Raw genomic sequence first — 26,500 nt, 5'->3', positions numbered from 1 at the left:
CCATCTCTCTCTGTCCCCTGCTTCCTTCCCTCTCTTCCTTTCTTCCCACTCCTTGAGCAGACCGGGAAACACAGTGTCAAAGTTAACTGCTTAAAGTCACTTAACAGTTCCGTGAAACTCCAAATAAGGCCCATTTCTGACCCTGCTCTGTAAATTACCAGCTCTGCAGTTGAAGCAACCCTACAGGGTCGTTAATCCCCTGGGGCTTTACGCACTGGACCTGTGGCTACTCCAGAGTGCCAGAGGCGGTAAGAGCAAAGGCCCATCCGCTTTGAAAGACTCAATATAGAAGCAGTGTGCAGCAAATGAGTAATGCACAATCTCTCAATATTTTGCACTACCAGTTGAATAAATAATCATCATATATGAAATATATAATTATTTAATAAAAGAAAGTGTTAAGATTGATTTCACTAGTTTAGTCTTACTTTCTGGGTTTGTTGTTGTTGTTTTGTTTTGTTTTTTTGTTTTTGAGACAGGGTCTCACTGTACAGTTGAGACTGACCTGGAACTCACCATGTAGCCCAGGCTGGTCTCGAACTCACAATGATCCCCCTGCCTCAGCCTCCCGAATGCTGGGATGACAGGTGTGCGCTACCACGCCTGGCCTATTATTACTTTATGACAGTGCCCACTAGACGGTTTTAATTTCATGTGTAGCTAGCATTCCCGCTGACCCTCAGTGTCCAGTCTCAGAAGTAAGTGGAGATGCCGCCTCCCTCCAACTTCCAGGACAGGCTGGGGACTGTTTTTCCTGAAGAATCTCTAAAGTACGCAGAAAACAGACGTGCAATCAGTGAGAAGATTCCGCCGCAGAGACCGCCCGGTGGATCATGCCCCAAGCAGGCTGCGAGGAGTCAGCCCCGCATCTGGCTCTGTGTTAAGGAGCGAGGCCTCCTGACGCTCACTTGGCCCCGGGAGCACCTGAGGAGCACAGCGCCGCAGGTCAGCGCGACCGCCAGCGGCCAGAGCAGGGAACAGAGAAACCTTTCTCCGCCTGGGAAGCTGCGGGTCCCCATCGGAGCTGAGGTCTGAGTAACTCGCAGCCAAATTCCATTCCCCTGACGGAAACCTTATCTGGAAGGGTAAAGTTCTAAGTCCCACCCGCGCTTTGTCTGTTCTGTTGCTAAGTGTGAGACTGCTCGGCCTTTTCCTTCACAAGCCTCGGGCCGGATTCGTATCCATAGCAACTGCTGTGGGCTCGTCCTCACGTCCTCGCCCGTAGTTTCCTTTTACCCCACTTTGATTACCCATAAAAATCGGTGGCGGGGACTGACCAGGGCCTTTGCAGGTTGCTCGGCGCTGGCCTTCCTCCTGGCTCCCTGCTTTTTCCTTCGGTTCTGCCTTTGGGTCTTGCTTCAGCCCTGCATCACACCCTGGGGCAGCCCCTGTGTTCCGCCACAGCAGGTTAGGGAGCCCCCGAGGGAAGAGCTGTGCGCCCCAAGACTCGGGGGAGAACACTTGCTTCTGATCTCTGGGAGTTACGCCGGCTAAAAATCCTCAACACCGAGTGACACAAAAACAAAAAAACACAAACAAACAAAGCAGCCTTTGAGGAGGAAGCCGGCTCGCAATTCTCCAGCTGACACAGCTGGGTTGTACGGATGGGTCTCACAAGAGCCTCAAGACCGGATTTCACGTCCTGCCGCCTTCCTGCTCCGCGCGGCTGGAGCCTCCCTTTCCTCCCACCGGCCGACCCCTGGCCCAGACCTGCCCGCACAGCCTCCAGAGTCTCCCTGTCTCCCTCCTCCACTGACCCCCTGCCTCAGCAGCATCGAAATCACCTCTCTGGGCCACGTTCCCTTCAGCACCCCCACGTGTCCTAAAGTTCTTCATCTTCAAGAACACCACTTCCTCGGTTTTACATCACTTTTGGTTTCCTAACAAGTCCTTGGCTTCCCTTCCTAGAGAGGCACGCGGAGGCAGGGCTGTGAGTTTACCTGACTTCTTCCTCTTGCGTCCCTCCGCGGTCCACCACAAGGGTCTCTTGTGCGTTCGGCCTGGCCTCGCTCCCCAGCCCCAGGTGAGCCTCTCACCGGGTGATTCTCCAGCTGCGGTCCTTGCCCAAGTCGGTTCTAAGTCCAGATCTCCTGTGGACAGCAGCTGTGCTCTGAGAGGGGTCTGGGAAAGGGTGAAGGAACTCACCAATCCGGAAAGGAAGCAGGAAACACAAGTTCCTTGTGATTCACAGTGACCACAAGATCGCACCAATGGGACATCTGTTTTCCTAGCGTTTGAGGAGTGGCCTGGGTCCCTTCAAAAACCGCAGCGCTTGAATGTTTTCTTCAACCTCAGTCCTGCAGGGGAAGCAGAGGATCAGCTCTCTCGGCATCAAAGCTCACAGAGTAGGGTGCTGAGGACCCTCTCCACCAAGCAATCAAGATGGAGGGGAAGGTACTGGGGTGAGAAGGATCTGAGGTAAGCAGAGAAAGGCATAAATGAGGAGGAAAGAGACACAAACCTGAAATATACGGAGGGCAAGAGGAGGCAGAGACGTCCAGACAGCTGGACAGGACCAAGCACTCTGCGCACAGTGAGACCAGCCCCCCAGTTCCCACCCCTGTGCGAGCTCCTGTATAGGATTCTAGCCCAGCAGGGTTTCAGTTTTCAAGCAATTTTAACTAAGGCTCCAGAGTATTTTGGATAAATACATGAAGACTGGCTCAGAGACAGAGGTAAGAACAGTTATCCTAAAAACAGTGTTTCCAATGCCTTGTTCTGAACAGGATGTTTTCAATTCTAACTAGTAAACAATTACATGTACCAGTGACTTAAACCAAGGACATTTACAGCACACTTTACAAAAATTTTGGAGGTGGTTAGTAATACGTTGAATGCTTTCTGAATAATATAATTTTAAAATGCCTATTTTAACGGGGCCACTTTCAGCATTGTGGATTTCTTCCTGATTGACACCTCATGGCTACAATAGAGCTGCCGTTGATCCTGACTCCATACTACAGCATCCCAAGACAGGAGAGTATGGATAAAGCAGAAAATTACTGAATGAGTCACACCCAGATTTGTATGTTATAAAAATTTCTTTGTGGTCTTCCATAACAGATGCATTTTAGAAGGTTCTCAGGGGGAAGAGAGGTAATAAGAACGAGTATGTTCAAGTCACAAAGAAGGCAAAGTCCTGTGGGCGATTTAAGTGAAGAGCCTGGCGAGGGAACCACTATGCATGGGGAAGGGTCGGATGCCCAAAGCAAACAGAGACGGGGAGCAGCACAGAGAAGGCTGCTGGGCGAATTTTGAGATGCTCAGCAGTCAGACTGCCCTTCCCCTGGCTGGGCTTGTGGGATGTCCCTGCCTGTCCCCAGCATGTCCTTCCTTTATGGCAGCATAAGCAGGTTTCGTTTCTTGTTCCCAAATGGCCCTTGATTCATGTGCCGGGTCTGCAAAAACGCTGTGAACAGAGGTGTGCGGCAAAGCTGTGAGGGTGGGGAAATGAGGGAGTCTCGGGCTGCGCTGTGCTCTTGCACGGCCCCGCTGCCTAATCCAGGCACGACCGAGGGCAGGGGTCTGGGGCTGAGCTGCAGCGGGGTGGTCCCGGCTGGTGCTACACAAACCCCAGGCCTGTGCACAGCTGAACTTCTCCAGTGACCTCTGAGGACAGCGAAATCTCCAGTTGGGGGCCTGAGATGGTACTGGGGGCTGTAATCCTGCAGGACAGCAGTCATGGGACTGGACAGCTGTGTAGCCATTTTCTTTCTCTTCTTTTTTTTTCTCTTGTCTTCTCTTTTTTCTTTCCTTTCCTTTTCAACCAGCTGCACCCTACCCTGCCTCATCTTTTCTTTCTTTCCTTCCTTCCTTCCTTCCTTCCTTCCTTCCTTCCTTCCTTCCTTCCTTCCTTCCTTCCTTCCTTCCTTCCTTCCTTCTTCTTTAAGACAGGGTCTTGCTATATAGCAAGCCTAGGGACTGGCCTTGAATTCTTGGCAACCCTCCTGCCTCAGCCTCCTGAAGCATTTTCTATAAAGGGCTGGGCAGTAAACACTTAGCAGGACAGGGTCTGCAGTGCACCTCTGAGTTCTACTCTGCACCCCCACAGCCACAGATGATAGGCACGCAATCAGATCACAGAACTTCACATAAGGACGTTGCTGCTGGATTTCATATCTTTTTGATATGTTATGAACTAGTATTCTTTGGACTTTCTTGTGTCAGTAAAAAGTGTAAATCCACTGTCTCCCTGTACAAAAACAGATGGTGAGGCCAGGCACAGTGGTGCACGCCTATAATCCCAGCACTCGGGAGGCTGAGGCAGGAGGATCGCTGTGAGTTCGAGACCAGCCTGGGCTGCACAGTGAGTTCCAGGTCAGTCTCAACTACACAGTGAGACCCTGTCTCAAAAATGAACAAACACACAAACAAACAGATGGTGGGCTGCTGCTGAGACTCACTTCACCTATGAATTGAGAGTGATAATATTTACAGAACATTCTCTCTCTCTCTCGCTCTCTCTCTCTCTCTCTCTTGCAGATGTGATGTACTCAATATGAATACCTATGTATAAATACTGTATTCCAATAATTAGAAACCCCTCTTTATCTCTTACTTTACATTTCCTCTTCATGACTCCACCGTTTGGCCAATGATCCCCAACCCCCTTCAGCTTTGACCTTGAACCCACTTATCCCGGGATCCCCGTGCCCCTTCACCGCCAGCGCCTCCTCTCCTCACTCTCCCTACGACTCCATGTTATGGCGTGGACTTCGCCACCTGTCAGTCCCTAGCACCGGAGAATGTGACAGGCGGAGGCTTCCAAGGTGTAACCAAGTCGAAATGAGGGTGTCAGGCTGGGTCCCGGTCCAGTGTGACGGTGTCGGTGGTGGAAGAGGAGGACAGAAAGCAGAGCGCGAAGACCGGGTGAGGACAGAGGGAGGAGACGGCCATCAGAGACCGCGGGGAGGCCTCAGGAGAACCGACCCTGCGCACACTCGGTCCCAGACCCCAACCCCCTGACGGTGACTCCTTAACCCTCTCGGCCCGAGCCGACTGCTCCACTCTGCTCCTCCTCGGGGACGCCCCTTTCAGCTCTGACCCCAGAGCCTCCCAAGCACTCCACGCAGGTGTAGAAGCGGCCACGTCATGCTCCGCTGTTTCAGGGAGAGCCTGTGCCCTCTGGCCTTGCTCCTGGTGAACCTGGGACAGATGGAGTTGCAGGACATCCCGCAGCGCCATGCTGGAGGTGAGCCCCGTGCGCGGAGCTGAGACCAAGAACAAAACAACTGCTGGGGGAGGAAAAACCCCCCTCGATCGGCGAATCTCTGCCGAAGGCCCACGGTCCGATTCACTCCACAGCAGCCTGGAGGCCACCACAGGAAAGGGAATCCCAGCTGGTGGTAACCTGCAGTCTGCCCGAGCTAAACCCCTGGCCCCACTGTTTTCCTTTCTATAGTATAACAGACACTTCCTAGCCTCTTATTTGGAGCTGTCCGTATGGTGCCCCCCTGACTCAGGCGGCTTCTGAGCCTTCGACTTGGAATGTGCTGAGTGCAAAACACACCCAGTAGGTTCAGTTCTGAGTATGAAAAACAGGACACAAATGATCTCGCTAATAATTTTATTCTTATGTATTTAGCTTTTGAGACAGTGTCTCACTAAATTGCCAGGCGGCCCTTGAACTCACCATCTTCCTGCCTCAGCCTCCCAAGCAGCTGTGGTTGCAGACCTGAGCCCCCACGTCCGGCGTGATCGTTTTTATTTTAGTGACACGCTCCAGTGATGCACTTTTTCATACATTGGCCAGAGTGGAATATGTCCCGAAAATTCATTTCCTTAGAGTTTTAAACTTCTCTTTTAACGTAGCGACTAGAAAATTCTAAGTGACCAGTGGGCCCCACACGTGTGGGTCCCACTGCATTTCTGTTGGACAGTGTGACCACAGGGACAGCACCGAAGGAACTCAGGATGCACAGGGTACGAGAGGGAGGGAAATAAATCCGTCATCAGATAGACCAGAGTCTCTTGAGACAGGCTGGGCCTGGGGAAGCGGCTTTCATCCTGGGTCAGGCCAGGTCTTTGCGGACCTGATACTGAAGCTGAGGCGTGAATATCCAAAAGGAAGCAGGTGAGGGAAGCCCAAGAGGGGAGAACACTTCCGTGAACAGAAGGGAGCAGAGAGCACAGAGGCCCTGAGCTGGCAGGGAGACGCGCGTGGGAGGCGGTGGAGGAGCTCGGCGTGAACTGGGCCCGGTGTGAAAGCTCTGAGCGGAGGGATGAGGTGTGAGGAGCACCAGGGCAGACACGGGCTGCTGCTTTACTGTGAGTTAGGCTGTAACCTGGAGAGCACTGGGCAGGATGACATCAGGAAATTTTAGTGTGTATGCAGGTATTTCACTGGGGACTGAACCCAGGGTTCCTCTACCGCTGACCTACACGCCTGCAGGTAAAAAAAACAAAACAAAACAAAACAAAACTTACTTAGAGAGAGAGCCCGTTACTCAGCTCGCCATTTTCCTTCTTCAGCCTCTTGAGTAGCTGCCATCACTGGCATGCGCCACCATACCGTCCTCAATGCCATGACTGAATTGGTCCTTTCAAAAGAGCTTTTGGGGGCCGGGGACTGAGCTCAGGGGTTCTGCCGCCTGCCTCAAAAGCACAAGGTCCCGAGTTCGATCCCTGGTACCATAAAAAAAAAAGAGAGAGACTATTTGGTTTCTTTGTAGAAAATGTGTCTTAGAAGATCCTAACAGGACAATTAGCAATGTGAAATAGGAAGAAAAGGACCAAAGCTGTAGGGACAGTGAGAAGGATAGGGAAAGGGGAACAAGGGAAAAGGAAAAAAAGTATGAGAAAATGTAAAAATGGAATTAAAGTGTTTGAAGGTGGGGAGGGGAGGGGGGGTGATGGGAGGGCGGGGACAAGGGAAAAAATGAGAACCAAGACCTGGCACGTAAAGGTACAAGATCCCAGTAATGAATGTAACTGTACTGTCTACCTAGAATGTACCAATAAATTTAATTTAAATTAAAAAAAAAAGAAAGTGTATTTTAGGGAGGGAGTTGTGTGTTTGACCAAGTTGTTTGTGAGGTAAGTGAAAATCTAAAGGGCCACGGCACTGGGGTGGGGGTGAGTCTGGCCCCACATTCGGTATGTTTAGGATCCATAGGCCTAGGGTTGGCCTGAAAGGGTAAAGGAAAGAAACCGAAGACAGGACCTATATGTAGAGCACTGGCAACTGCATATGTAAGTCCAGAAGAGACAGTAGTGGGAGAGTGGGGTGATTCCGAGTTTAGCGTGGACCATGTTAGAGTTGGGGAGTCTCTTGAACTCCCACGATGTCAGGAAGACAGTTGATTATATCGCCACAGAGCATCGGGGCAATGCCATAGCTGATGATTTAGATTAGAAAGCATTAGTAAGATATTTTAAACCATGAGACTGGATTGTACCTCCTATGGAAAGACTATCGAGGATGGGCAGGTGGGGAGAGGCACAACCCCAACATTTAGACAAAAGTGTGGTGGACAAAACCTCAGTACGTTGCACTGAAAAGAGATTACCAATTGAGATTGTAGATTTACTAAAGAATGGTCATGTGCACATGGGCTCATCTCAAAGGGAAAGAAAAACTTGTCCCTGGAAGGAAGAAGTCTCTATGGCAGTGGGAATCATGGGAGAAGGGCCCCCTGGGTTCCGTAATGTGGAGTTGTTAAGCCTCCTGCAGGAGACCGCACCGGCGGAGTGCTGAGAACCAAGGCCACGTGGAGTGAGGCCAGGAGCAAATGTGAGCAAGGAAGTGAGGAGGACAGTTAGAGCCGGCCCCTTCTATAGCCTGGCTGTTAATCCTTCTCACCGGAAGTGGCCTTTTCAGACAGAAAGAGCTGACGTGGGAAAGTAACACAAGCCAAGGATTACATCTTTTTAAAGGGACGGGTACTATGATGTGCCTGTGACAGTGGGACTGAAATAGCAGAAAGGAAATCTGGGGAGTTGTTTCACAAAAAATAAAAGAAAAATGCAGGAAGCAAATGTTGGGGAAGGCGAGAGACAGAAAGAGTAGGAACACATGAAAATGTCAGGGGAGAGTTGTCTGAAAAATAGACATCAACTTGTTACCATTTTCTCAGTGAAAATGTCAGTCAAGTGCCTATGCTGGCTGTGAAAGTAGTGGAGGAAGTTAGGTGGTCTGAGGAGAAAGTAGTACCCCCAAAATAGTCATCATGAAGACAAGAACACGAATATTCTAAAAAAAAAAAAAAAAGAGTGAGTTCACAAGGAGCACAGGGTGCCCATTTAGAATCCTCGGTCTTTCGGTGGAAATCTTTGGTTACTGTAGTCACTGTGACATTGGGCAAGTAATCTCCTCTCTCTCTGACCCCTGGTTTCCTCTTGCATCAGAGGATGGTGACTTTGGGCCCCCAAAGAAGGACATTGTACTTAGGGATGACTGGTACGTGTTAGGCCTCACCACACGGGGCCACTGTGGCTGCCGCAGGTTACCCGGGTTGCACAAGGCTTCCTCCGCCATCTTGTGGTCAGGGTAGACCCGCCATTTTGCAACTTTGCCTTGTTAGCCTGGCCCTGTCTCTCAACGCACTTCCTGGAGATGCTGATGCTTTCAAATGAGCGAGTCCGAGACTATCGAGAACATCATCTTCTGAATGCCTTGTCAGAGGTTTGCAGGGTAGGGAAAGAAACCCTGAGTCTGCCAGAGAATATGGGGTCGGGGAGGGTGGAGAGCACAAGTCTGGGAGAATCAGGCTGCCTGAGACTGAGGTCCAGTTTGGGCTCTGCTACTTTCTAAGCTGGAGCTTTAAACAACGAATACCACCAGCTTACGTCTTCATTTTCTCACCAACTCAATGGTTACATTAATTATAGCTCAATTGTTCATATTTATAATAGCTTGGGTATATTTAGCACCCTGCATATATAAACCAACCCACACAGTCTGCAGGCTGAACCATGAACCCTGAGATGAACCATGAACGGCAGAGGTAACTCTTCCGGCATGGATAACATTCATCAGCAGTAGCCATGAGTCTAAGAAGCACCGTTGTTGTGGACCTCAACTTTCACTACACACAGAAGAGAAGTGATCCCCAGCACACAGCCTGGTAAGGACGATGGTTTCCATGTGTAACACGCGCATGGTCTAGTGGCGACGTCCACATCTGTTCTCCTTTCATTCTCATTTGAAAGTCGGTCTTCACTGTAAAACACTTCCATTGTGCACAGAAGGAAACTGGAGCTCAAAGAGATGAGCTTGTCTAAGAACTCACATTGGAGAGGTTTCAGAGAAGGGATCAGGGTCCAGATTTATCCAACTTGAAATCAGTAGTGATTTTGACTGTCATCCTTGCAGGGCAGTTGCTACTTGCGTGTAGTAGGTAGAGGCCCAAGATCCTCCTCAATATTGTACAACACCCAGGAAAGTCCCGCAACAGAAGCGTCAGGCCCCAGTGTCAACAGTGCCAAGCTTGAGAAACCCTGCAGTGCGTTGCACAGCGTACCCTGGAAGAAGGAAGGAAATGATCACTCCGGAATGCAGCCGTACCCAAGCAGTCCTGGGGGAACCCCGTCTGAGGCACAGCAGCTAAGGCAATAGCTCTGGGATGGGTGGACCTGCTTTTCAAGTCTCACTGCCCCCGTGTACTGGCTGGATGTGATACTGAAAAGGCTATAGTTCTGCTGGGTTAAAGAGATGGTGGCGACTGCCCCAGAGTATTATTATGGATATTAAATGAATAAATCATCAGGAGTCGCTACTTTCAGGCTGTGCTAAAGGAAATATTTCCTCTACTGCTTACTATTTGTGTGACCCTCAGCAGGCTTCACAGCTGTCTGAGCACCAGTTTCTTCTTACAGAAACTCAAAGTAACAAACACTGTGGAGCAATTCCCTAGGTCAAACTGGTCCCCGTGTCTAACACTCTGTAACGGTGTCCGTGGTCTCGCGGGAGGACCCCACGAACATCTCATACTGTTTGACACACAACAGCAAATCTTTCTGTGCAAATTATTTGCTTCCCGGAGATGATCCAAACCAGGGACAAGGATATGCACTGGGGGTCAGGACCTCCGAGAGAGGCCAGTCCACATCCCTGGAGGGGGTCCTGGGCAAGGATTTAGCCCGACCAGTGGCACAGCCACCAGAGCGGGGCGCCTCTTGCAAAGGTTGATTTCATAGCCCTGTGATGAGGGCACTCAGGTTTGTCCCTCAGCCTGCACTGATCCCACTTCCAGCTCTGTTGCACCTTGAGCCCTACCCTTGAGTAATTACTAGAAAAAATACGTGTGTCCCTGACTTGGCAGAAAGAAACAGACTTGAGGCTCCTGTGGGTATCACTTCTCTTACCTCAGACCGCATCTGAGCCACGTGGAGTTGGGTCCTAGGTCTTAGACAAGACAGTGTACATTAACGTAAGACCCCTTATTTCATCATGAAACAGTGTTCGGTGCAGAGTTCTTGGATTTGGGGGAGGGACGCCAGTGAGCAAATCCGTGGAAGACTGAGCTGCATCCCCAGCCCCCCTTTTATATTGAGACAGAGCCTGGCCAGCTCTCCTTGGCTGGCTTTGAACTTGTGACCTTCATGTCTCAGCCTCTGAAATAGCGGGGATTGCATGTGTACATGTCTGTGCTCAGCCTATTTGCCAAACTTTAAAAAACAAGACTGCGGAACTGTCCTGGTACTTCTAGTTCAGTACTGTTTTTCTCATTATTTTTTTACAATGTGATCATAAATTACAGTGACTAATTTCTTTTTGTGTGTGTGGGGGGTGCCAGGGACTGAACTCTGGACTTTGTGCTTGTGAGGAAGGCGGCGGAACCACTGAGCTAACCCTAACCCCGACCAGGCTCCCCCTCTCCACATCCCATTGAGCAGTACCAACTCAGTGGAGATCGCCCACTATCCATTCCCTCCCCAAAGCCGCACCTACAAGCGTGTGAGGTTGGGGGACATCTAGAGAGAAACTGTAACAATCCCCAGTGAGGATGATCTGCAGCCCTTATGGCGTGTAGCAGGCCGTGTTTAATGAGCGCCGATCCTCGTGAACACAATATTTATAAATTTGCAGGTGACTTAAAATTTCATGAATATTTCTGGTTCTAAGTTTCTGCTTCAGATAAAGGACAGAGGCTAACTCTTGTCTGATGATTCAAATAAATCCATCTGTCGTGGGACTCTGCCATTTGCTTTGCTTTCTGCCAGGAACCACACTCAAGTGCATCTTCCACGTGGAATACACTTTTCTCATAAATTGTGTCCACAATTATAGTGTCATCAATAGTCCTTTTGCTGCTCTAAAAAATCTTCTCTGCTCTGGAATTCTTCCTTCCCTCCTCTGGTAAACACTGGCGCTTTATGGGCTCCCCAGTTCTGCCTTCTCCAGAACGCCATGCGCTTGAGGTCACACAGTGTGTAAGCCTCTGACAGTCAGCTTCTTTCACTTAGCGGTAGGTACATCTTTTCATGGCCTGATAGCTCATTTCTTTGGGGTGCTGAATAGTATTTCATCGTGTAGAGGTACCACCCGTTATTCAACCATTCCTCGACTGAAGGCATCTTGGCTGGTTCCCAGCTTTGGCAGTGATGAGAAAAGCCGCTTGGAACATCTTGGGAAAGTTTTTATGTGGACAAAAGTCTTCAGTTCTTTTGGTTAAGTACTGAGGATCGTAATCGCTGCATAGGACAGTAAGAGTGTGTGTGTGTGTGTTTAGTTTGCTGTCTATTTTGTACTCCCACAGACAATAAATGAGGATGTTCTACAAGCTTGGCAGAATTTTGTGTTGTCAGTGTTCTGCATTGTTTTGTTTTCCTTCCTTCCTTTTCTTTGGTGGTCCTAGGGATTCAACCCAGGCATATTCTACTACCAACATACATATCCAATCTTTTTATTTTTAAATTTTATGGCAGGGTCTTCCCTGTCTGCCCTTAAACTTACAATCCTCCCACTTCTGCCTCCCTGGTAGCTGGGATTCCAAGTTTACATTAACGTGTTACCATGCCCAGGTCCTAAGACTTTTTGGAAAGGGTTTCCCATGCCCCATAATTCCACAACTAAGTAAATGGTATCATTTATAAGTACATGTTCATGTTAATAGCGTACATGTTCACAAATGTTTAACGCAGAATTGTTCATAGCAGTCCCAAATTGTAAACTGCCCAAAAGATAGTCAACCATAGAATAGGCAAGTGGCAGTGTATTCATAAAGCACTGTTCACCAGTAAGGGCATAAAAGTTACACTTCCATATGAATATTAGGGATTACACTGAAAAGTTGAAGTCATAACAGTGTATAACCAAGATGATTCTGTTTATATATAAAAACTCAAAATCACCAAAATTGAACTGTGCATTCAGGGACACATAACTATGCACTAAAACCGTAAAGGAAATAAATGCTCTGATTCATGTAAAAGTCACGATAGTGATAGAAGGAGGAGGAGGAGGAGACAAAGGTCAGGAGGAAGCATGCTATGCCCAGTGGCTCCACGAACACGGGCAATCATGTCTTTTCCTTGAGCAAATATTTCTTCTTTTATTCATTTGTGTGTGTTACATTTTTTTTTTTCATTCTCTACAACTGAAAACAATTTCTTTAAATGTCACCCACACCCGTGTTCCTTTTTCCCGGGAGCTTTGTGCATTCTGAGTTTCGGCTACTGGAAGGAGGGTACTTCATAACTCGAACGGCTGCAGTTCCCTCAATTTGGATCTAGGAGGAGAACTGAGGGTCAGGAGGGACCACCCTGTAGTCCCTCAAATGCATTGAAAAGGAACTCACCGGAAGCGCAGCTCCATCTAGCGGCGGCTGAGATCAAGGCATGGTGGGGTAGGAGTGTTTCTTCCTCAACTCTTGGACCTCACAGGAGACAATCCTAGCAGAGCCGGATTATTTCCCTGGGAACTCCCCCAAGAGGGGATTTCTCAATACACGTGGACAAGAAACTGTGCTTTCTAAATCCAGGAAGACCTTTTTATTTCACAGTGTACAGTCTGGAGTCTGGATCTCTCTCCTGTCTCTTTTCACCCTAAGAAAGAAAGTTTGTGGAAAAGATTTATTACCCTGCCGGGGAGGCGCCACATACCTATAATACCAGCACTTGGAGAGGCTGAGACAGGAGGACTGGAAATTCCAGCTTAGTCTGGCCAGTGGGCCCTGTTTTTTTAAAGGGCTCGAGGCTATAGCTCAGTGTCGAGGTCCTGAGCTCAATATCCAGAGCACTAAACAAATAATAATGGAAAAATCCATAATCTTGGGATGCTGATTTTCCCCTTACGTTCCCTCTCCCAGCCTCACATTCCAGAGGATGCTGCCCCCTCTGAATCGCCCAGGGCAGCAGATTTTTCACATACGGATTAGGACACCACAGCATCGTGGCATCTGACTCCTGAAGCCCAGGGAAACTCAGAAATCTGCACTTACTCACAGGTTGAAATTGTTCAAATTCCCCAGCCATTGTGATTTTCTTAATCATCAGCAGCTGAGTAAATACCTTCTTTAACTAATAACAGAGTAGGAATTAAGAGTAGAGCGTGAGAAACAACAACTAAGATCAGGCCTTGGAAACACAGATGTGATTTGATGGTCCACAGCCCAGGACCAGCAGTCTCTGGCTGGTGCTGCTGCCCCTGCAGGAAGGGTGTGGGCAGAAGCCAAGTACGCAGGACAAACCTGGAGGGGAAGGCTGATGGTGTCCAAACTTCCTGTGTGTAAAGATGCATCAAGAAGGAGAGGTGCTCCCTGATGTTCCACACCACTGCTCAGTCGAGAGATGCAGATGAAAACAGCACTGAGATTCCACCTCACCCCACAAAGAATGGCTGCTATCAAGAAGTCAACCAATAACAAATGCTGGTGGGGATGTGGGGAGAAAGGAACACTTCTCCACTGCTGGTGGGAGCGCAGACTGGTGCAACCACTGTGGAAATCAATAGGGAGACACCTCAAACAACTAGGATTAGAGGTCCCATTTGATCCAGCCATTCCTCTGCTGGGCATCTTCCCAAAAGAATTAAAAGAATCAGGGCTGGGGATTTAGCTCAGTGGTGTTGCCACCTGCCTGGCAAGTGTAATGGTCCTGAGTTCAATCCCTGGTACAAAAAGAAAAAGAAAGAATTAAAAGAATCATACCACAGTGATATATGCTCACCCATGTTTATAGCAGCACAGTTTCTAATAGCTAAGACTTGGAAACAGCCCAACTGGAGATTAGATAAAGAAGATTTGTGGGTTTTTAAAAATAAAATGGAATACTACTCAGCCATAAAGAATGAGAAACTAGAGATATTTATAGCTAAGCAGTTGCACATTGAGCCCATACTCTTAAGTGAAATTAATAAGACAGACATGTGTAGATACTGTATAGTTTTCTCTAGTGGTGAAAAACTAAAAGTGTAAATAAGGATCAAAACGTATAATTGATATTGTGTAATAATATGGGGGAAAAGGTCTAAAGAGTAGAGGAAGTGGGGGGTTGGGGAAAGGGAAAAAGGGAAAAGAAAAAATATGCAAGAAGGAAAAACATGGAAAGAATGTGTTTATAAACAGGGAAGGGCGCAGGGGTGAAGGGAGAACGGGGAACAGGGAAAAAATAAGAACCAAGATGCATCATATAAAGGTGCAAGATCCCAATGATGAGTGTAACTCCTGTACGCCTAAAATGTACCACTAATTTAATTTTAAAAAATGTATGAGATGTTGATATAGTAGATTACGTCCTTCAGTTTTTAAAAACGCCACTATTTCTCCCACCAGCCAGGCCCCTTACCCTCACTTGCTCCGCCTCTGACAGTAATTTCCAGTCTCGGGTTTGGAGGTCCACAGTTGCTAAATGGTTGTTCGTGGCCGCAGTGTTCTCTTCCGGTTCAAGCTGCGATCTGCGTGCACGGGTCGCTTGGTGGAGGACTCACGACCCAGCGACGTGAGTCTCGGGGGACGCGGGTGGATGGACTTCGCCGCCCTGCCTCTTGCCCGACCTCATTCCGTGCCGCACGTGACCTCATCGTGTATCCGTTGGTCCCCGTGCTGGTCACCCCTGCTGCGTGACAGTCACCCCCAGCTGAGGGGCCGGGGAGACGGGAATGTCACCCGTTCCGGTGTCCGCGAGTCAGGGAGCGGCTCCCGGGGCTGTCTGCGGAGTGGGATCTCGGAGACGGGCGGATGCTCACTCCCCGGGGCTGCTCACAGCGAGGGACTGTGGACAGCACCTCGGGGACTGCGCCCTGCTCCCCGATACTGCGTCTTCCCGGTGCACCATTTCTGTCTAATCCCATGGCCGACAGAGTCAAAATACCGCAGTCTCAGAAAACGGTCGAGAAAGTCCATGTAATGAATTGGAGAGGCTGCCATCCCCGCCCAGGACATGCCTGCTCCCCCGGCCAAGGAGAACAGCTGTGACTTGAAGGGACCGCAAGCCGTGGCCGCTGCCGTTTATGCAGTCCCTTGTCACACCCTCGCCGCTCTTGATCTCTGTGCTGAGCATCCCTGACCCTGTGTGACCAGAAGAAGCCTGGGCTTTGGGGGAGGAAGTGACAGAGGTTGCGATTCTCCAGGGGGCAGAGGAGTAGCGACCCCCGAACCCGCCTCCCGGGAGACTCATCCCTGCTCTGAAACATACACTGCCCCCTGCTGCTCATTTCCCTGTGACTCACGGTACCGGTCCTCCTGCTTTCTCCTCAGAGCCTGGAACCTCTCCCGCTGCCTCTCGAAGCTAATGCTCGTCCTCCTGCGGCCGCAGACCAGAGGTCCTGCCCGATGCAGCCCCGTTGCCCGATTGCCTCTCTACGTGTCCTGCTCCAGGTCTCGCACTCCCCGCGGGCACCGACTCTACCCGCATCTCTTTCCTCAGGAGCTTTCCTTCTTCGCTTGTAGCCTTCGTATTCTCTCTGCCTCCCGCCATCCCGTCAGTGACCCAATCGATGTGCTTCAGAACATATTTGGCAAAGGGGGCCAGTTTCACAGACGACAGCCTCTCCACGGACGGGGCCCTGGGGGTGGTTTCAGGATCAGATTCTCCTAAGAACAGCAACCTCCGCTCCTCACATTTCCAGCTCATTGTGGGGGATGCATCTATGAGAAACTAGACCGGGGAAGGCCTGACAGAGGCTCCAAGCAGTCAGGATAAAGGTGGGGAAATGTGAAGGCAGAGGGGTCTGTGGGAGACGGTGCCACGTAGAATGAAGATGGGAGATTTGAGGCAAAGACACGAGAGAGAGGTCCGGAGTTCAACAGCGTGGGACCAAGCACCTCCACTCAGCCAGTGCTGTGAGGATGAAGCCCACCTTGCAAGGTCATTGTAAGTTTCCAGCCCAGCAAGGTTTCAGTCTTTAGGAAATTTTCATTATCATCTAAGGTTCTAAAACATTGTGAAGAAATAGGGGCAGGAAGATTCAGAGACAGAGGTAAAAGCAGCCATCCTGAAATTATTTCCAGTACCCGGTTCCAACGGGCCGATTCCAGTTATAAGTAATATACAATTACACTTAAGAAAGGCTTAAACTAAGAGCAATATTTATGGCTTACTTTGCAAGAATTTTGGAAAGGGGTGGTATTAGGTTATGTTCTGTCTGAATGCTGTAATCAAGAACCACACTTACTGTTACCCTCATACTTTACAATCCTCAATGTTGTGGATTCCTCGTGATAGACACCTCATGGCTACAAGATAGCTGCCATATCTCCTGACTTCACCTACAGCTTCCCAAGCCAGGAAAATACGATCACTGAAGATTTTTAATCAGAAATGAGGCACATTCACGTTTACATGTTATAAAAATTTCTTTGTGGTCATACACAATAGATGTCCCACAAAGGAGGGGTAATGCGAATTGCAAAGCAGGCAAAATACTGTAGGAGAATTGAAGTGAAGAGACGGACAAGGGCGCGGCTATGCATGGAGAAGGGTCCAGATGCCACTCCTGCCTGGACTCCCATCATCTCCTTCCCTTTTTAAAGCATAAGCAGGTTTCGTTTCTTGATCCCAAGTGGCCCGTGATTCCCAGGGGCTGCAAAAACATGCTGAGCAAGGGTGTGTGGGGCAAGGCAGCTGGGTTAGAAAGAAAGGAAAGTGTCAGATTGCCTCATCTGCCAGCGCCCAGGGACGTGGCCTCAGGGCAGCACGGGGTGGGAAAATCCCTGCCAGTCCTGGTGAGGGCCTGAAATTCTGCAGCGGCATTTGGGGCATCTGGGGACAGTGGGGGGCCTGAGACCGTGAAGCCTGCGCTGAAATCCGGGTCTGCAGGAACCGGACACGCAGCAGGCAGCCCAGCCCCTGGCGGTGCCGGGTGGAGAGCGATCGGCTTCCCCTGACGGCTCAGGGTCTGCAGCGCCCCCAAACGCTGTAGTTCACGGTCCTCACCCTGAGGATCTGCTGTTGGAGCTCCTGTCATTCTCATAGCGGACAGCAGAGTCTGCTTTAGATTTTCTCGAGCCAGCAAACCAGTGCCAATCTTTTTTTTGGTACTGGGGAATCGAACTCGGGTCCTCGTGCTTGAGAGGCAGGCCGCGGAACCGCTGAGCCAAATCCCTGGCCCTCAATCTGTTCTTATCTTTTTTTGTACACCCCATGAAAAACAAAAACAAAAAACAGATGGAAGGCTCTATTCAGTCCCTCATTTTAACTGCTGATTCTCATCACTTTATTATGAATTGAGAGTAATAACATTTACAGAGCATTCTCCCCCACCATATAATGGATGCAATGTACTTAGAATGAATTCTTGTGGATAATCATTGCCTGTATCCCAATAACTAGAAAACACTCTTTATCTCCTATTTTACACTGTTTGCGTGTATCGCTCCGAGCTTAATATTTCAAGGACACCTCAGCCAGCAGCCCGGAAGCCCCGTCTCGGCCCAAACCCGCACCCCAGCTACCTCCCCGGGGCTTCATCTGTCCCTTCGGCCTCTCTCACCACCGCGGCCCGCGCCTCCATGCTGCGGTACCTCGTGGCCCCTGCAGCACTCAACCCCCTAGAACGTGACGCTCAAGACTTTCAAAGATGGAACCAGGGTGAAGCGAGGTCCTTAGGCCGGGCCGGACCCCGTGTGACTGGCGCCCCAAGCAGGAAAGATCGGGATGCAGACACGCACGGGGCAAGGGCCGCGGGAGGACGGAGGGCGGAGAGGCCCCTGGAGGACCAGTCCCGCCCACACCGAGAAGTCCCTGTGGGGCCCCCTGCCCGCCAGGCAGCCCTCAGACCGCTGGGCTCTGCTTCTCCCGCTGGGCTCCCATCTCGGAGGTGACCCCAGATCTACCCAACTACGCTACTCGAGGCGGGGCTTTTAAGAAGATGAGTGCAGAGTGCTGTGCATTTTTCCTCCACCCAGAAGCCGCGTCTGTGCCTCTCGCACGCCGCCCGGGTGGCCCGGGGACCGGGTAGAACTGTAGGATGCGGGAAAACCCCACAGTCCAGTGTCAGAGGCGCTGGTTCAGCGCAGTGAGGTTTTCGGCTTAGCCATCACTTTCTTTTACCGCCTGCCCCGACTTCGTCTCCCTCAGTAACTGTTTCTTCCGTTGTCCTGCATTTTCCGATCGAGAGCCGGGCACCCGTTCCTGGGCCCTGATATTTACAGGGCGGACTCTGCCTCCCACGGAAGGCTGGGGCCAGAGACATCCAGACCAGCTCCTTTCTGCGTCTGTTGCGATCTGCTTCCTTGGGCCAACTGTGAGGAGCCGCTGGAGTTTCTCTCTCGTGACTGGCTGGAGCTTCTTCTCCCCGCCCGTCTTCTGTCCCAATAAAGTCTCCGCTGAGGCCCCCAGCCTGCCTGACTGCACAGGAAGCCAGGAGCCCGCAACAGGAAAGGGAGCGTGGCCGGTGGTAAGTTGCAGTCTGATCATTTTAATGTTATTGTCTGAACGCCTATTATAGGACAGAGACGTCCCCACACTCTCAAAGAGCTGTTTGTATCGCACCCACCTGCTGAGGGCCGCTACTGGACTCTTAAACTGAATATACTTGTTATGTTTATTTTTATTTCATTTTATTTCTTCAGGTTTTTTAAAGATAGTGTCTCACTAAGTTTGCAGGCTGGCCTGGAACTCTCCACCTTCCTGCCTCAGCCTTCAGGGGTAGCTGCAATTACAGACATTGTGCCACCATGACTGGCTTAAAGTTGTTTACTTGGTAGCACGTTCCAAAAGTATTTTTAAAAATATGTTGGGTTAAATAAACTGGGGCACTAGAATTTTCCCCGGATTTTTAAACTTCTCTTGCAACGTGGCGACTAGAAGACTTTAAGTCAGCTGCGTGCCTCCTGTGTGCGGCTCCTGTTGCATCCCTGTTGGACAGTGTGGATTCTGCGGACACAGCACCAAGGGAACTCGGTACCCTTGTGGAGTTGGGAACAAGTGCATAGGGTATGGAGGGGAGAAATCAATCAACAGATAGACAAGAAAGGTAACTAGCAGGTCAAGCTTTACATCGTGGGTCACACCTTGAGGGACAATAATAGTTAAAGTGAGGTGTAAATATTCAAAAAGTGCATGGAGAGGGAAGCTCAGGGGAAAGGGCGTCGTGACAGAATCTGTAGCCGTGGGATTGAACTGAGAGGTAAAGGAAGAGAGATCAATGATGGATTCTCCGGTTGGAGCTTTGACAACTAAATACGTGAGTTCAGCACAGACGAAGCTTTGGAAGAGGGCTTGTCTGGGAGAACAGGATGTACGAGACTTGGTTTGGGGAGTGTAGGGTCTGGGGTGTCACCTGCATCACCAGGGGCGACATAAGGAAGTCAGCCAATTCTATCAGCTAGAGCGCTGGAGCAATGCCAAAGCCGATGATTTAGATGAGAGGTGCTGGGAGACTGCACTGTATCAGGAAAGACTGGAGAGGGAGGGTTGGGTGAGGGGACAGGCATGACCCCAACTTTTAGACTCAAAACTGGAGGACTGAAAAAGCTGGTAAACTAAACTAAAAAGAAAAAAAAAGTTGGAAAACTGAGCTATAGAGGCTATGAAACTTGTGCTCCATCTCAAAGCAAAAGAAAAACAAGTCTCAGGAAGGAAGAACTCGGACGGACCCTGTGTCACTGGGAATCGGGATAAGAATGGACCACAGGATTCAGCAACGTGGAATCACTAAGGCTTCTCCAGGAGCCCACATCTGGTGAAGTGTGGAGGACCAGGTCATCTGGAGAGAGAGCAGGAGAAGATGTAGGGCTGGAGATAGGAGCATGGTACAGAGATCAAATCTTTTTAAAGGGAGAGGTTCTGGGATTATGATTTCATATAACAGCTGGGGTGACCTAGTAGAAATTAAATCTGGGGAGCTTGGGGGCATAAAATAGAAGCAAAAGTACAGATGTCAAGTTTGGGGGAAGATGAGAGGAGGGTCCAGAGTGAATGATGGAAGTGACTGAAAAGTACAAAACTCCTTTTAGTCCCCAAAACAGATGCAAGTAGTTTGGAGGGTCTGAAAAGAGAAGGCTTAAAAACTCCCTTCTAAGGTTAGCGTTTTCTCTGTGAAATTTCAGTCAAGTGTGTAAGTTGAGTGTAGGGCAGTAGATGAGGTAGGGGATTTGCAGAAAATTTTAAAGATAGGGATGTGAAGATGCTAAAAAGAAAGTAGTGAGTTCCCAAGGACTGTGGAGGAGTCTCCATTTGGGTTCTATGGTTATGAAATTAAACTCTATGGTCACTTTCACGACAGTGACACTGGGCAGCTCACTTCCTGTAATATATTGTGGTTTCCGCTCGTGTCACATGATGGTGACTTTTGGCCCACACAGAGGATGTTGAAACGAGGTGACTGGCACAAACCCAAGCTGGACCACAGGGGCGTCGTGCGACGTCGTCTTGTTAGCCCGACCCCACCTCTCAGCGTGCTTCTTGTGTTGATGTTTTTAAGTCGCTGATTTAGAGATTCCGGAGCACGTCATCTTCAGGAGCCTCCTCGAAGTGCTTTGCGGGATGGGTGTAGAGTAGGAAGAGCGATCCGCGTCTGCTGAGGATTGTGGGGTGGGAGTATGTAACGATTGTTTGTCTGGGTGAATCAGCTGATGGAGGTCAAATTCTGGCCCTGCTGCTTTCGAAATGGGAGCTCCGAAAAATAATACAATGAGTCTGAGTCTTTCCTTCCTCTTCTATACTGTGGTAATATTATGATCAGTATTATTCAATATTTACCGCACCTCTGGTATAGTCAGCACTGCACCCATATCAACAAGGGCGATCTGCAAGGGCTACTGTGATGATCTGGGATGATGGGGTTCACAAGTAGCAGGCACCACAGTTAGGAGCACTGCTCTTGACTGACCTGAAGTTCCAGAACGCCTCTCTCAGGCATCGCCAGCCTGGTGAAGACAATGGGCTCTGGTTTGTGAAGCCTCACACAATCCACTGGAAGTTTCCACATCTATTTTCCTTTAATCCTTACGTGAAAGTCAGTATTCATCATGAAACCATCCTTGTTTTGCGGAGGAGGAAGCCAAGGTTCCAAGGTCGACCTTGTCTAAGAACTCGCATGGGGGGGGTGTCAGAAATGAGATAAAAATGAAGATTTGTGCAACTCTTGACCCCAGTGGTCTTTAACTACCACACTGACTTTAGAAAGGGGTTGTTTCGCTTCTGGTTGTCGTTACTGGAGGGGAATGGCTACTGGCACCCAGTGGACAGACACCAAAGATACTTCCATACATCTGGAGTGGTGGACGGGCTCTGCAAACAAAGCAATGTCCAAGTCCAATGTCAACAGGGCTAAGTTGGAGAAGCCCCGTGATTCATTACACAGTACTCCATAGAAGACCTCCGTGAAAATGAGAAAAGAATTAGGAAAGAAGGGAAAGAAAAGGAAACCATTACACCAGGGTATCGGGACGGGGGTGTCCTACCTCCTGGGTAGGACAGGAGGCAGCAAGCACTTCAGCAGAGCAAAGGCCATAGCTCTGGAGCTGGTTCAGTGTGCTTTTCACACTTTGTTGTCCCAACAAACTGGCTGGACATATGCTGAAAAGGCCAGTGAAACCCTCGGGGTGTGGCTTCTGCCTGGTAAAAGAGAGGTGATGGTTAGTACCCCTTAATATTGTTTTGATGATTTCGTGTGAACGATGCTTCTGTTATTGCTGTTTCCATACCAGCTGGACCAAAATGCTTTCTGTGCTTCTTACGATTTAAGTGATCCTCAGTGGGCTTTGCAATTGTTTGGAACACCAATTTATTCCTATGAAAACTAGAAATAACAAACACTACTGAGGAATTTTTTCCCCATCAAACTGGTCCCTGTGTAGAGCAATCAACAGAATCTACGGCCTCTGATGAGAACCCCACAAATATTAACAGGACTTACTGTTTTCATGCTCTTTATGGCACAGAATGCTGAAGCTGTGACAATTATTTGCTTCCCAAAGATGATTTCAAGCAGGAATAGTGAAGAGTACTATTTTGCATGTACAGATGGGGACCCCTCTGGCACAGGACACGGAGCATGTGAGGTATCACCACATAGTACCAGGGTCTGCTCAGGAATGTTTTCAACTGGAAACTCAAGGCAAACCCTGAACTAACTCAGACACTGACCAGACAAGAGTTCCAAGTCTCTCACAGTGGGAAGGGGCAGGGTCTGGTAGACAGCATGAACTTGGGGCTGAAAGAGAATGTAGAATTTGCCGAGATTTTTCCACTCGGTCATGGGTGGAAGCAGATGTGAAGCCTCTGAGTGTGAGTCTAGTGCTGTCCTTGCTGTGGGGATGACTGTGCAGGCTCAGGTCAGCCCTGCAGCTGGTGGACAGAGCCTGGGCTCCCGTTGGATGAGAAGGAGATGCATACTCATCGTTTTGGAAACGTGGAGAACTCCTTCCCCTTAAGGATGTCCTAGAAAGTTCTAATTTTATGGCATCGCTGGCCACCAGGCTCAGTAGATTGGGTCCCCTGGTTAAAGTAGGAGTTAGAGTGGTGGGTGATACAGGGTCTGAACGGGGATGCTCTCACACAATGCCACACCTGACGAATGACCTCTGCTGAAACGTTTCAGGTGTGAGCAGGATGGCCGCCAACTTCTCCATCCCTCTCAATGGATCTGAAGAGACGCCTTACGCATCAGCTGGCTACATGGCTCTGCGGATTCTCCCACTGGTGGTACTCTCGGTCACCTGTGTCCTGGGTGTGCTGGGCAATGGGCTGGTGATCTGGGTGGCTGGGTTCCGGATGGCACACACAGTCACCTCCATCTGTTACCTGAACTTGGCAATAGCCGACTTCTCCTTCACCGCCACCCTCCCTTTCCTCATTGTCTCCATGGCCATGGGAGAAAAATGGCCTTTTGGCTGGTTCCTCTGCAAGCTGATTCACATAATTGTGGACATAAACCTGTTCGGCAGTGTCTTCCTGATCGCTCTCATCGCTCTGGACCGCTGTATTTGTGTCCTGCATCCAGTGTGGGCCCAGAACCACCGCACCGTGAGCCTGGCCAAGAAGGTCATCGTCGGACCCTGGATCCTTGCACTAGTCCTTACCTTGCCCGTTTTCATTTTCTTGTCAACAGCAAGTGACCCAAATGGGAACATATACTGTACCTTCTCTTTCGCATCCTGGGGAGACACTGTTGAAAAGAGGCTGGAGGTGGCCCTCGCCACGTTGACAGCCAGAGGGATCATCCGATTCATTATCGGCTTCAGCACGCCCATGTCCACGGTCGCCATCTGCTATGGGCTCATCGCTGCCAAGATTCGCAGGAAAGGCATGATGAATTCCAGCCGTCCCTTTCGGGTGCTCACGGCCGTTGTGGCTTCCTTCTTCATCTGTTGGTTCCCCTTCCAACTGGTTGCCCTTCTAAGCACTGTCTGGCTCAAAGAGATGTTGCTTGAGGGAAAATACAAAATTCTTGACATCCTGGTAGGCCCAACAAGCTCCCTGGCCTTCTTCAACAGCTGTCTCAACCCGATGCTCTACGTGTTCGTGGGGCAGGACTTCCGAGAGAGACTGATCCGCTCCCTGCCCGCCAGTCTGGAGAGGGCCCTGACCGAGGACTCGGCCCCGACCAGCGACACAGTGACCAATTCTGCTGCCGCGAACGCAGAGGTCCAGTTACAGGAGAAGTGAGGAGGGGGCTGTGGATTCTTTCGTGATCCCAGATCAACTTCTCATCTGAGGGTGACCCAGTCATTAGGAACCATTCCTGTGTCCCCTTCTTTGAAGAGAAGAAATAGACATGAAGTTACTGTTGATGACTTTTTTATTTTGGGATTTTGACCTGAGGTGATCAGAAGTGAGAAAAGATAGGGGAGATCATGTACCCTCATTAGCAAGAAATGGTTCTGTTTATAATGATTATGCTCTAGCATAAGGTCCCCCTCCGTTCCTAAAAGATGCTCTCTGGATGGTGAATATTAGTTTTCCCCAGGAAAATGAAGAAAGTGGGAGAAGTGTGAAATATAAATTAAGTACTTTCTCAAAAGCCTCAGCTTTTATTGACCAATCAGTAAATAAAAATAAAAGCCATAGACCCCCTAATCCCTGGAATTACACGAGATTGCCCAATCTGTTGCATTATGAAACTTGGAAACTCAACTATCCTCCCCATTGTACCTCTGTTTTCACTTTTTACTCCAAATGTGGCTGGAACAGAATTAATCCAGTATGTGGTGCTCTCTGTCCTTGTTCCCAGAGTGGATAACCCAGGATACAACTCAGGCATCTGCCTCGATTTCTTTATAAGGTACTTGCATATAGATTTGTGGCGTTGGGTGATGTGGGATTAAGTCCTGGCCAGCCACAGGACTTGTGAAAGCGTCCAGCTGAACTCTAGAGACTCTTGTCCCCAAATGTCTACCTCCAGATTGTTGCCCTTTTTGCAACTCAGAGACTTTATTTCTTGTGCCTTTGACTCTTTGCCTTCCTAGCCTTGGGTTTCCTTTTGTAATCCAAGCCAGTCATTCGTGATAACATCTTCCTTAAGATGATTGCTGGTGCAGGCTCTGAAGAGATCCTTTAGACGCCACCAAACTCATCACATTTTATGGTCATCAGCGTAGAGGAGAGGAAGAGTGGTAAATGGGTGAGGGTCGGAGAAGAGGCGCAGGGGGCCCCGAGGGAGCAGATGGCAGACCGTGCACTTGGGTGGGGGCCCGGAGGGTGACAGGGTTGGCTCCGTCCCCGTTCCAGGGCAGATTCCTGAGTTTGAGCCCTCGGTGGGGTCTCAGGCATGAACCCCTTCTCTGGAGTCCCAGGGTGGCCTTTCTGTGCAGCCCCTAGCGAGGGTCCCGGCCCCGCGGCACAGCGCGCAGTGCATTTCTTCATCCACATCCCTGACCCGGGCCTCCTGGGGGACATCCCGATCCTCGCCTTCCTCCTATGTACAAAAGCCTTCAAGAAATGTTAGTTTAACTGAACACTGTGCTCCGCATCTGTATCAATACTTGGGAACTTGCAGATGCCTTAACTCCTGGGATCGCCAACTCCCCGAGGTCAGCTGGGATTTTCCTGACCTACGTGGAAATGAGAACAGAAACAGGATGTGATACGCAGGGACCCACTGATGGCTCGAGGTCACAGTTCTCACGAAACACTGTCCTCACTTCTGACACCAACTGAGAGTTTGCAGGGGTCTCCAGACACCCACAGGTCCTCTAACTTGCTGTAAAGACTCAGCGGGTGCAGCAAATCATCTGAACAAACGAGAGGATGCAATCCAAGCTAGCAGGGGCAGAGAGATTGAGCTCCCTTTGGGGCCAGGGTGCCGCTCTGCAGTGGCTTCCTCTAAATCTCCTTGTGTTCTTCCAACAAGCAGGTGAAAAGCTAGCTCTACTGAGTCTCTGAAAATTAAGTGCTACTAAGGACCCATTCCTGAGATTCCCATGCTACCTGTCAGAACAGAGACGGGGTGGGGCCTACAGCCAAGGCTGACATGCTGAAGGGAGGAAAAGAGAACGCGTGAGGAGGGTGTGACCTCCACGGGACGTACGGTGGCATCTCCTACTTCTGGTGAAACAGCAAGCAGAAGAGGAAACGGCCTCTGAGGTGGAATCAAGTGGAAGGGCAAATGGTAGCCCTGTCCAATCCCACCGGGCCGGGGATTTGGCTCAGTGGTTCCACCGCCTGCCTTGCAAGCACGAGGTCTGGAGTTCGATCCCTGGTACAGAAAGCAAACAAACAATCCCATCCTGATGCTATCCAGCTCACCCCCGAATGGTGGTCCAAGTGGGAAGCAAAGCCACCTAGCGGAACTGAGATGTTCCGGACATGGACCCTCCTATCACACTGTCTGGGCTGGAATCCCAACTTCATTTTCTCATGAGCTCTGTGATTGGAGGCAAGTTGATTGCTTTTGTTTTTTTTTTTTTTCTGTCAGTACTGGTACCCTCAGGAAATAGATAGCAGACAAAAATTAGTCAATTAAAAAGAATTTAGTGAGCAGGATGTGGTGGTGCACACCTGTAATCCCAGCATTTGGGAGCCTGAGGCAGGAGGATTGCTGTGAGCTTGATGCCCAGCCCGGGGTCCGTAGTGAGTTCAAGTCCAACCTGAACTATATAGGGAGACCCTGTCTCTAAATACAAAACAGACAGACAAGAGAGAGAGAGAGAGAGAGAGAGAGAGAGAGAGAGAT

The 26,500-nt window shown here is 49.8% G+C and overlaps 2 protein-coding genes across 6 annotated transcripts in view; one reads left to right on the top strand and one right to left on the bottom strand.

Moving 5' to 3' along the window:
* Positions 1-17,445, bottom strand: part of LOC104857225 (fMet-Leu-Phe receptor) — a 20,474-nt gene extending 3,029 nt beyond the window's left edge. The window contains exons 1-4 of one of the 4 annotated variants that reach the window (XM_010616999.2): positions 14,728-17,445; positions 12,741-12,987; positions 6,427-6,624; positions 1,941-2,297 (exon numbers count right to left, since the gene is read on the bottom strand). The gene's annotated coding sequence lies outside the window, so the exon portion shown is untranslated. Of the gene's footprint in view, positions 1-1,277; positions 2,298-6,426; positions 6,625-12,740; positions 12,988-13,631; positions 13,788-14,727 lie in introns of those variants that run through there. The other 3 variants (XM_019206494.2, XM_010617000.2, XM_019206493.2) reach the window with 3 other exon arrangements.
* A 1,297-nt stretch (positions 17,446-18,742) lies between these two features.
* On the top strand, positions 18,743-26,187 carry LOC104857226 (N-formyl peptide receptor 2). 2 transcript variants are annotated; one of them, XM_010617003.3, is made up of 2 exons: positions 18,743-18,778; positions 22,928-26,187. In XM_010617003.3, exon 2 carries the CDS (start codon positions 22,939-22,941, stop codon positions 23,992-23,994), a length of 1,056 nt encoding a protein of 351 aa, XP_010615305.1. In that variant the 5' UTR covers positions 18,743-18,778; positions 22,928-22,938; the 3' UTR covers positions 23,995-26,187. The 2 variants fall into 2 exon arrangements, with proteins under 2 accessions (XP_010615305.1, XP_033621816.1); XM_033765925.1 differs by lacking the exon at positions 18,743-18,778 and adding an exon at positions 19,502-19,567.
* The last annotated feature ends 313 nt before the right edge of the window (positions 26,188-26,500 follow it).

This window comes from Fukomys damarensis, unplaced genomic scaffold, assembly GCF_012274545.1.
Source record: "Fukomys damarensis isolate Sample0158 unplaced genomic scaffold, DMR_v1.0_HiC HiC_scaffold_19, whole genome shotgun sequence".
Classification (NCBI taxonomy): domain Eukaryota; kingdom Metazoa; phylum Chordata; class Mammalia; order Rodentia; family Bathyergidae; genus Fukomys; species Fukomys damarensis.
Note: the sequence above shows the minus strand (reverse complement) of the source record. Positions and strands in the feature narration are given on the sequence as shown.

Excerpts from the sequence above, each read along its gene's own strand:
- LOC104857226 (XM_010617003.3), top strand. The coding sequence starts at position 22,939 with ATGGCCGCCAACTTCTCCATCCCTCTCAATGGATCTGAAGAGACGCCT.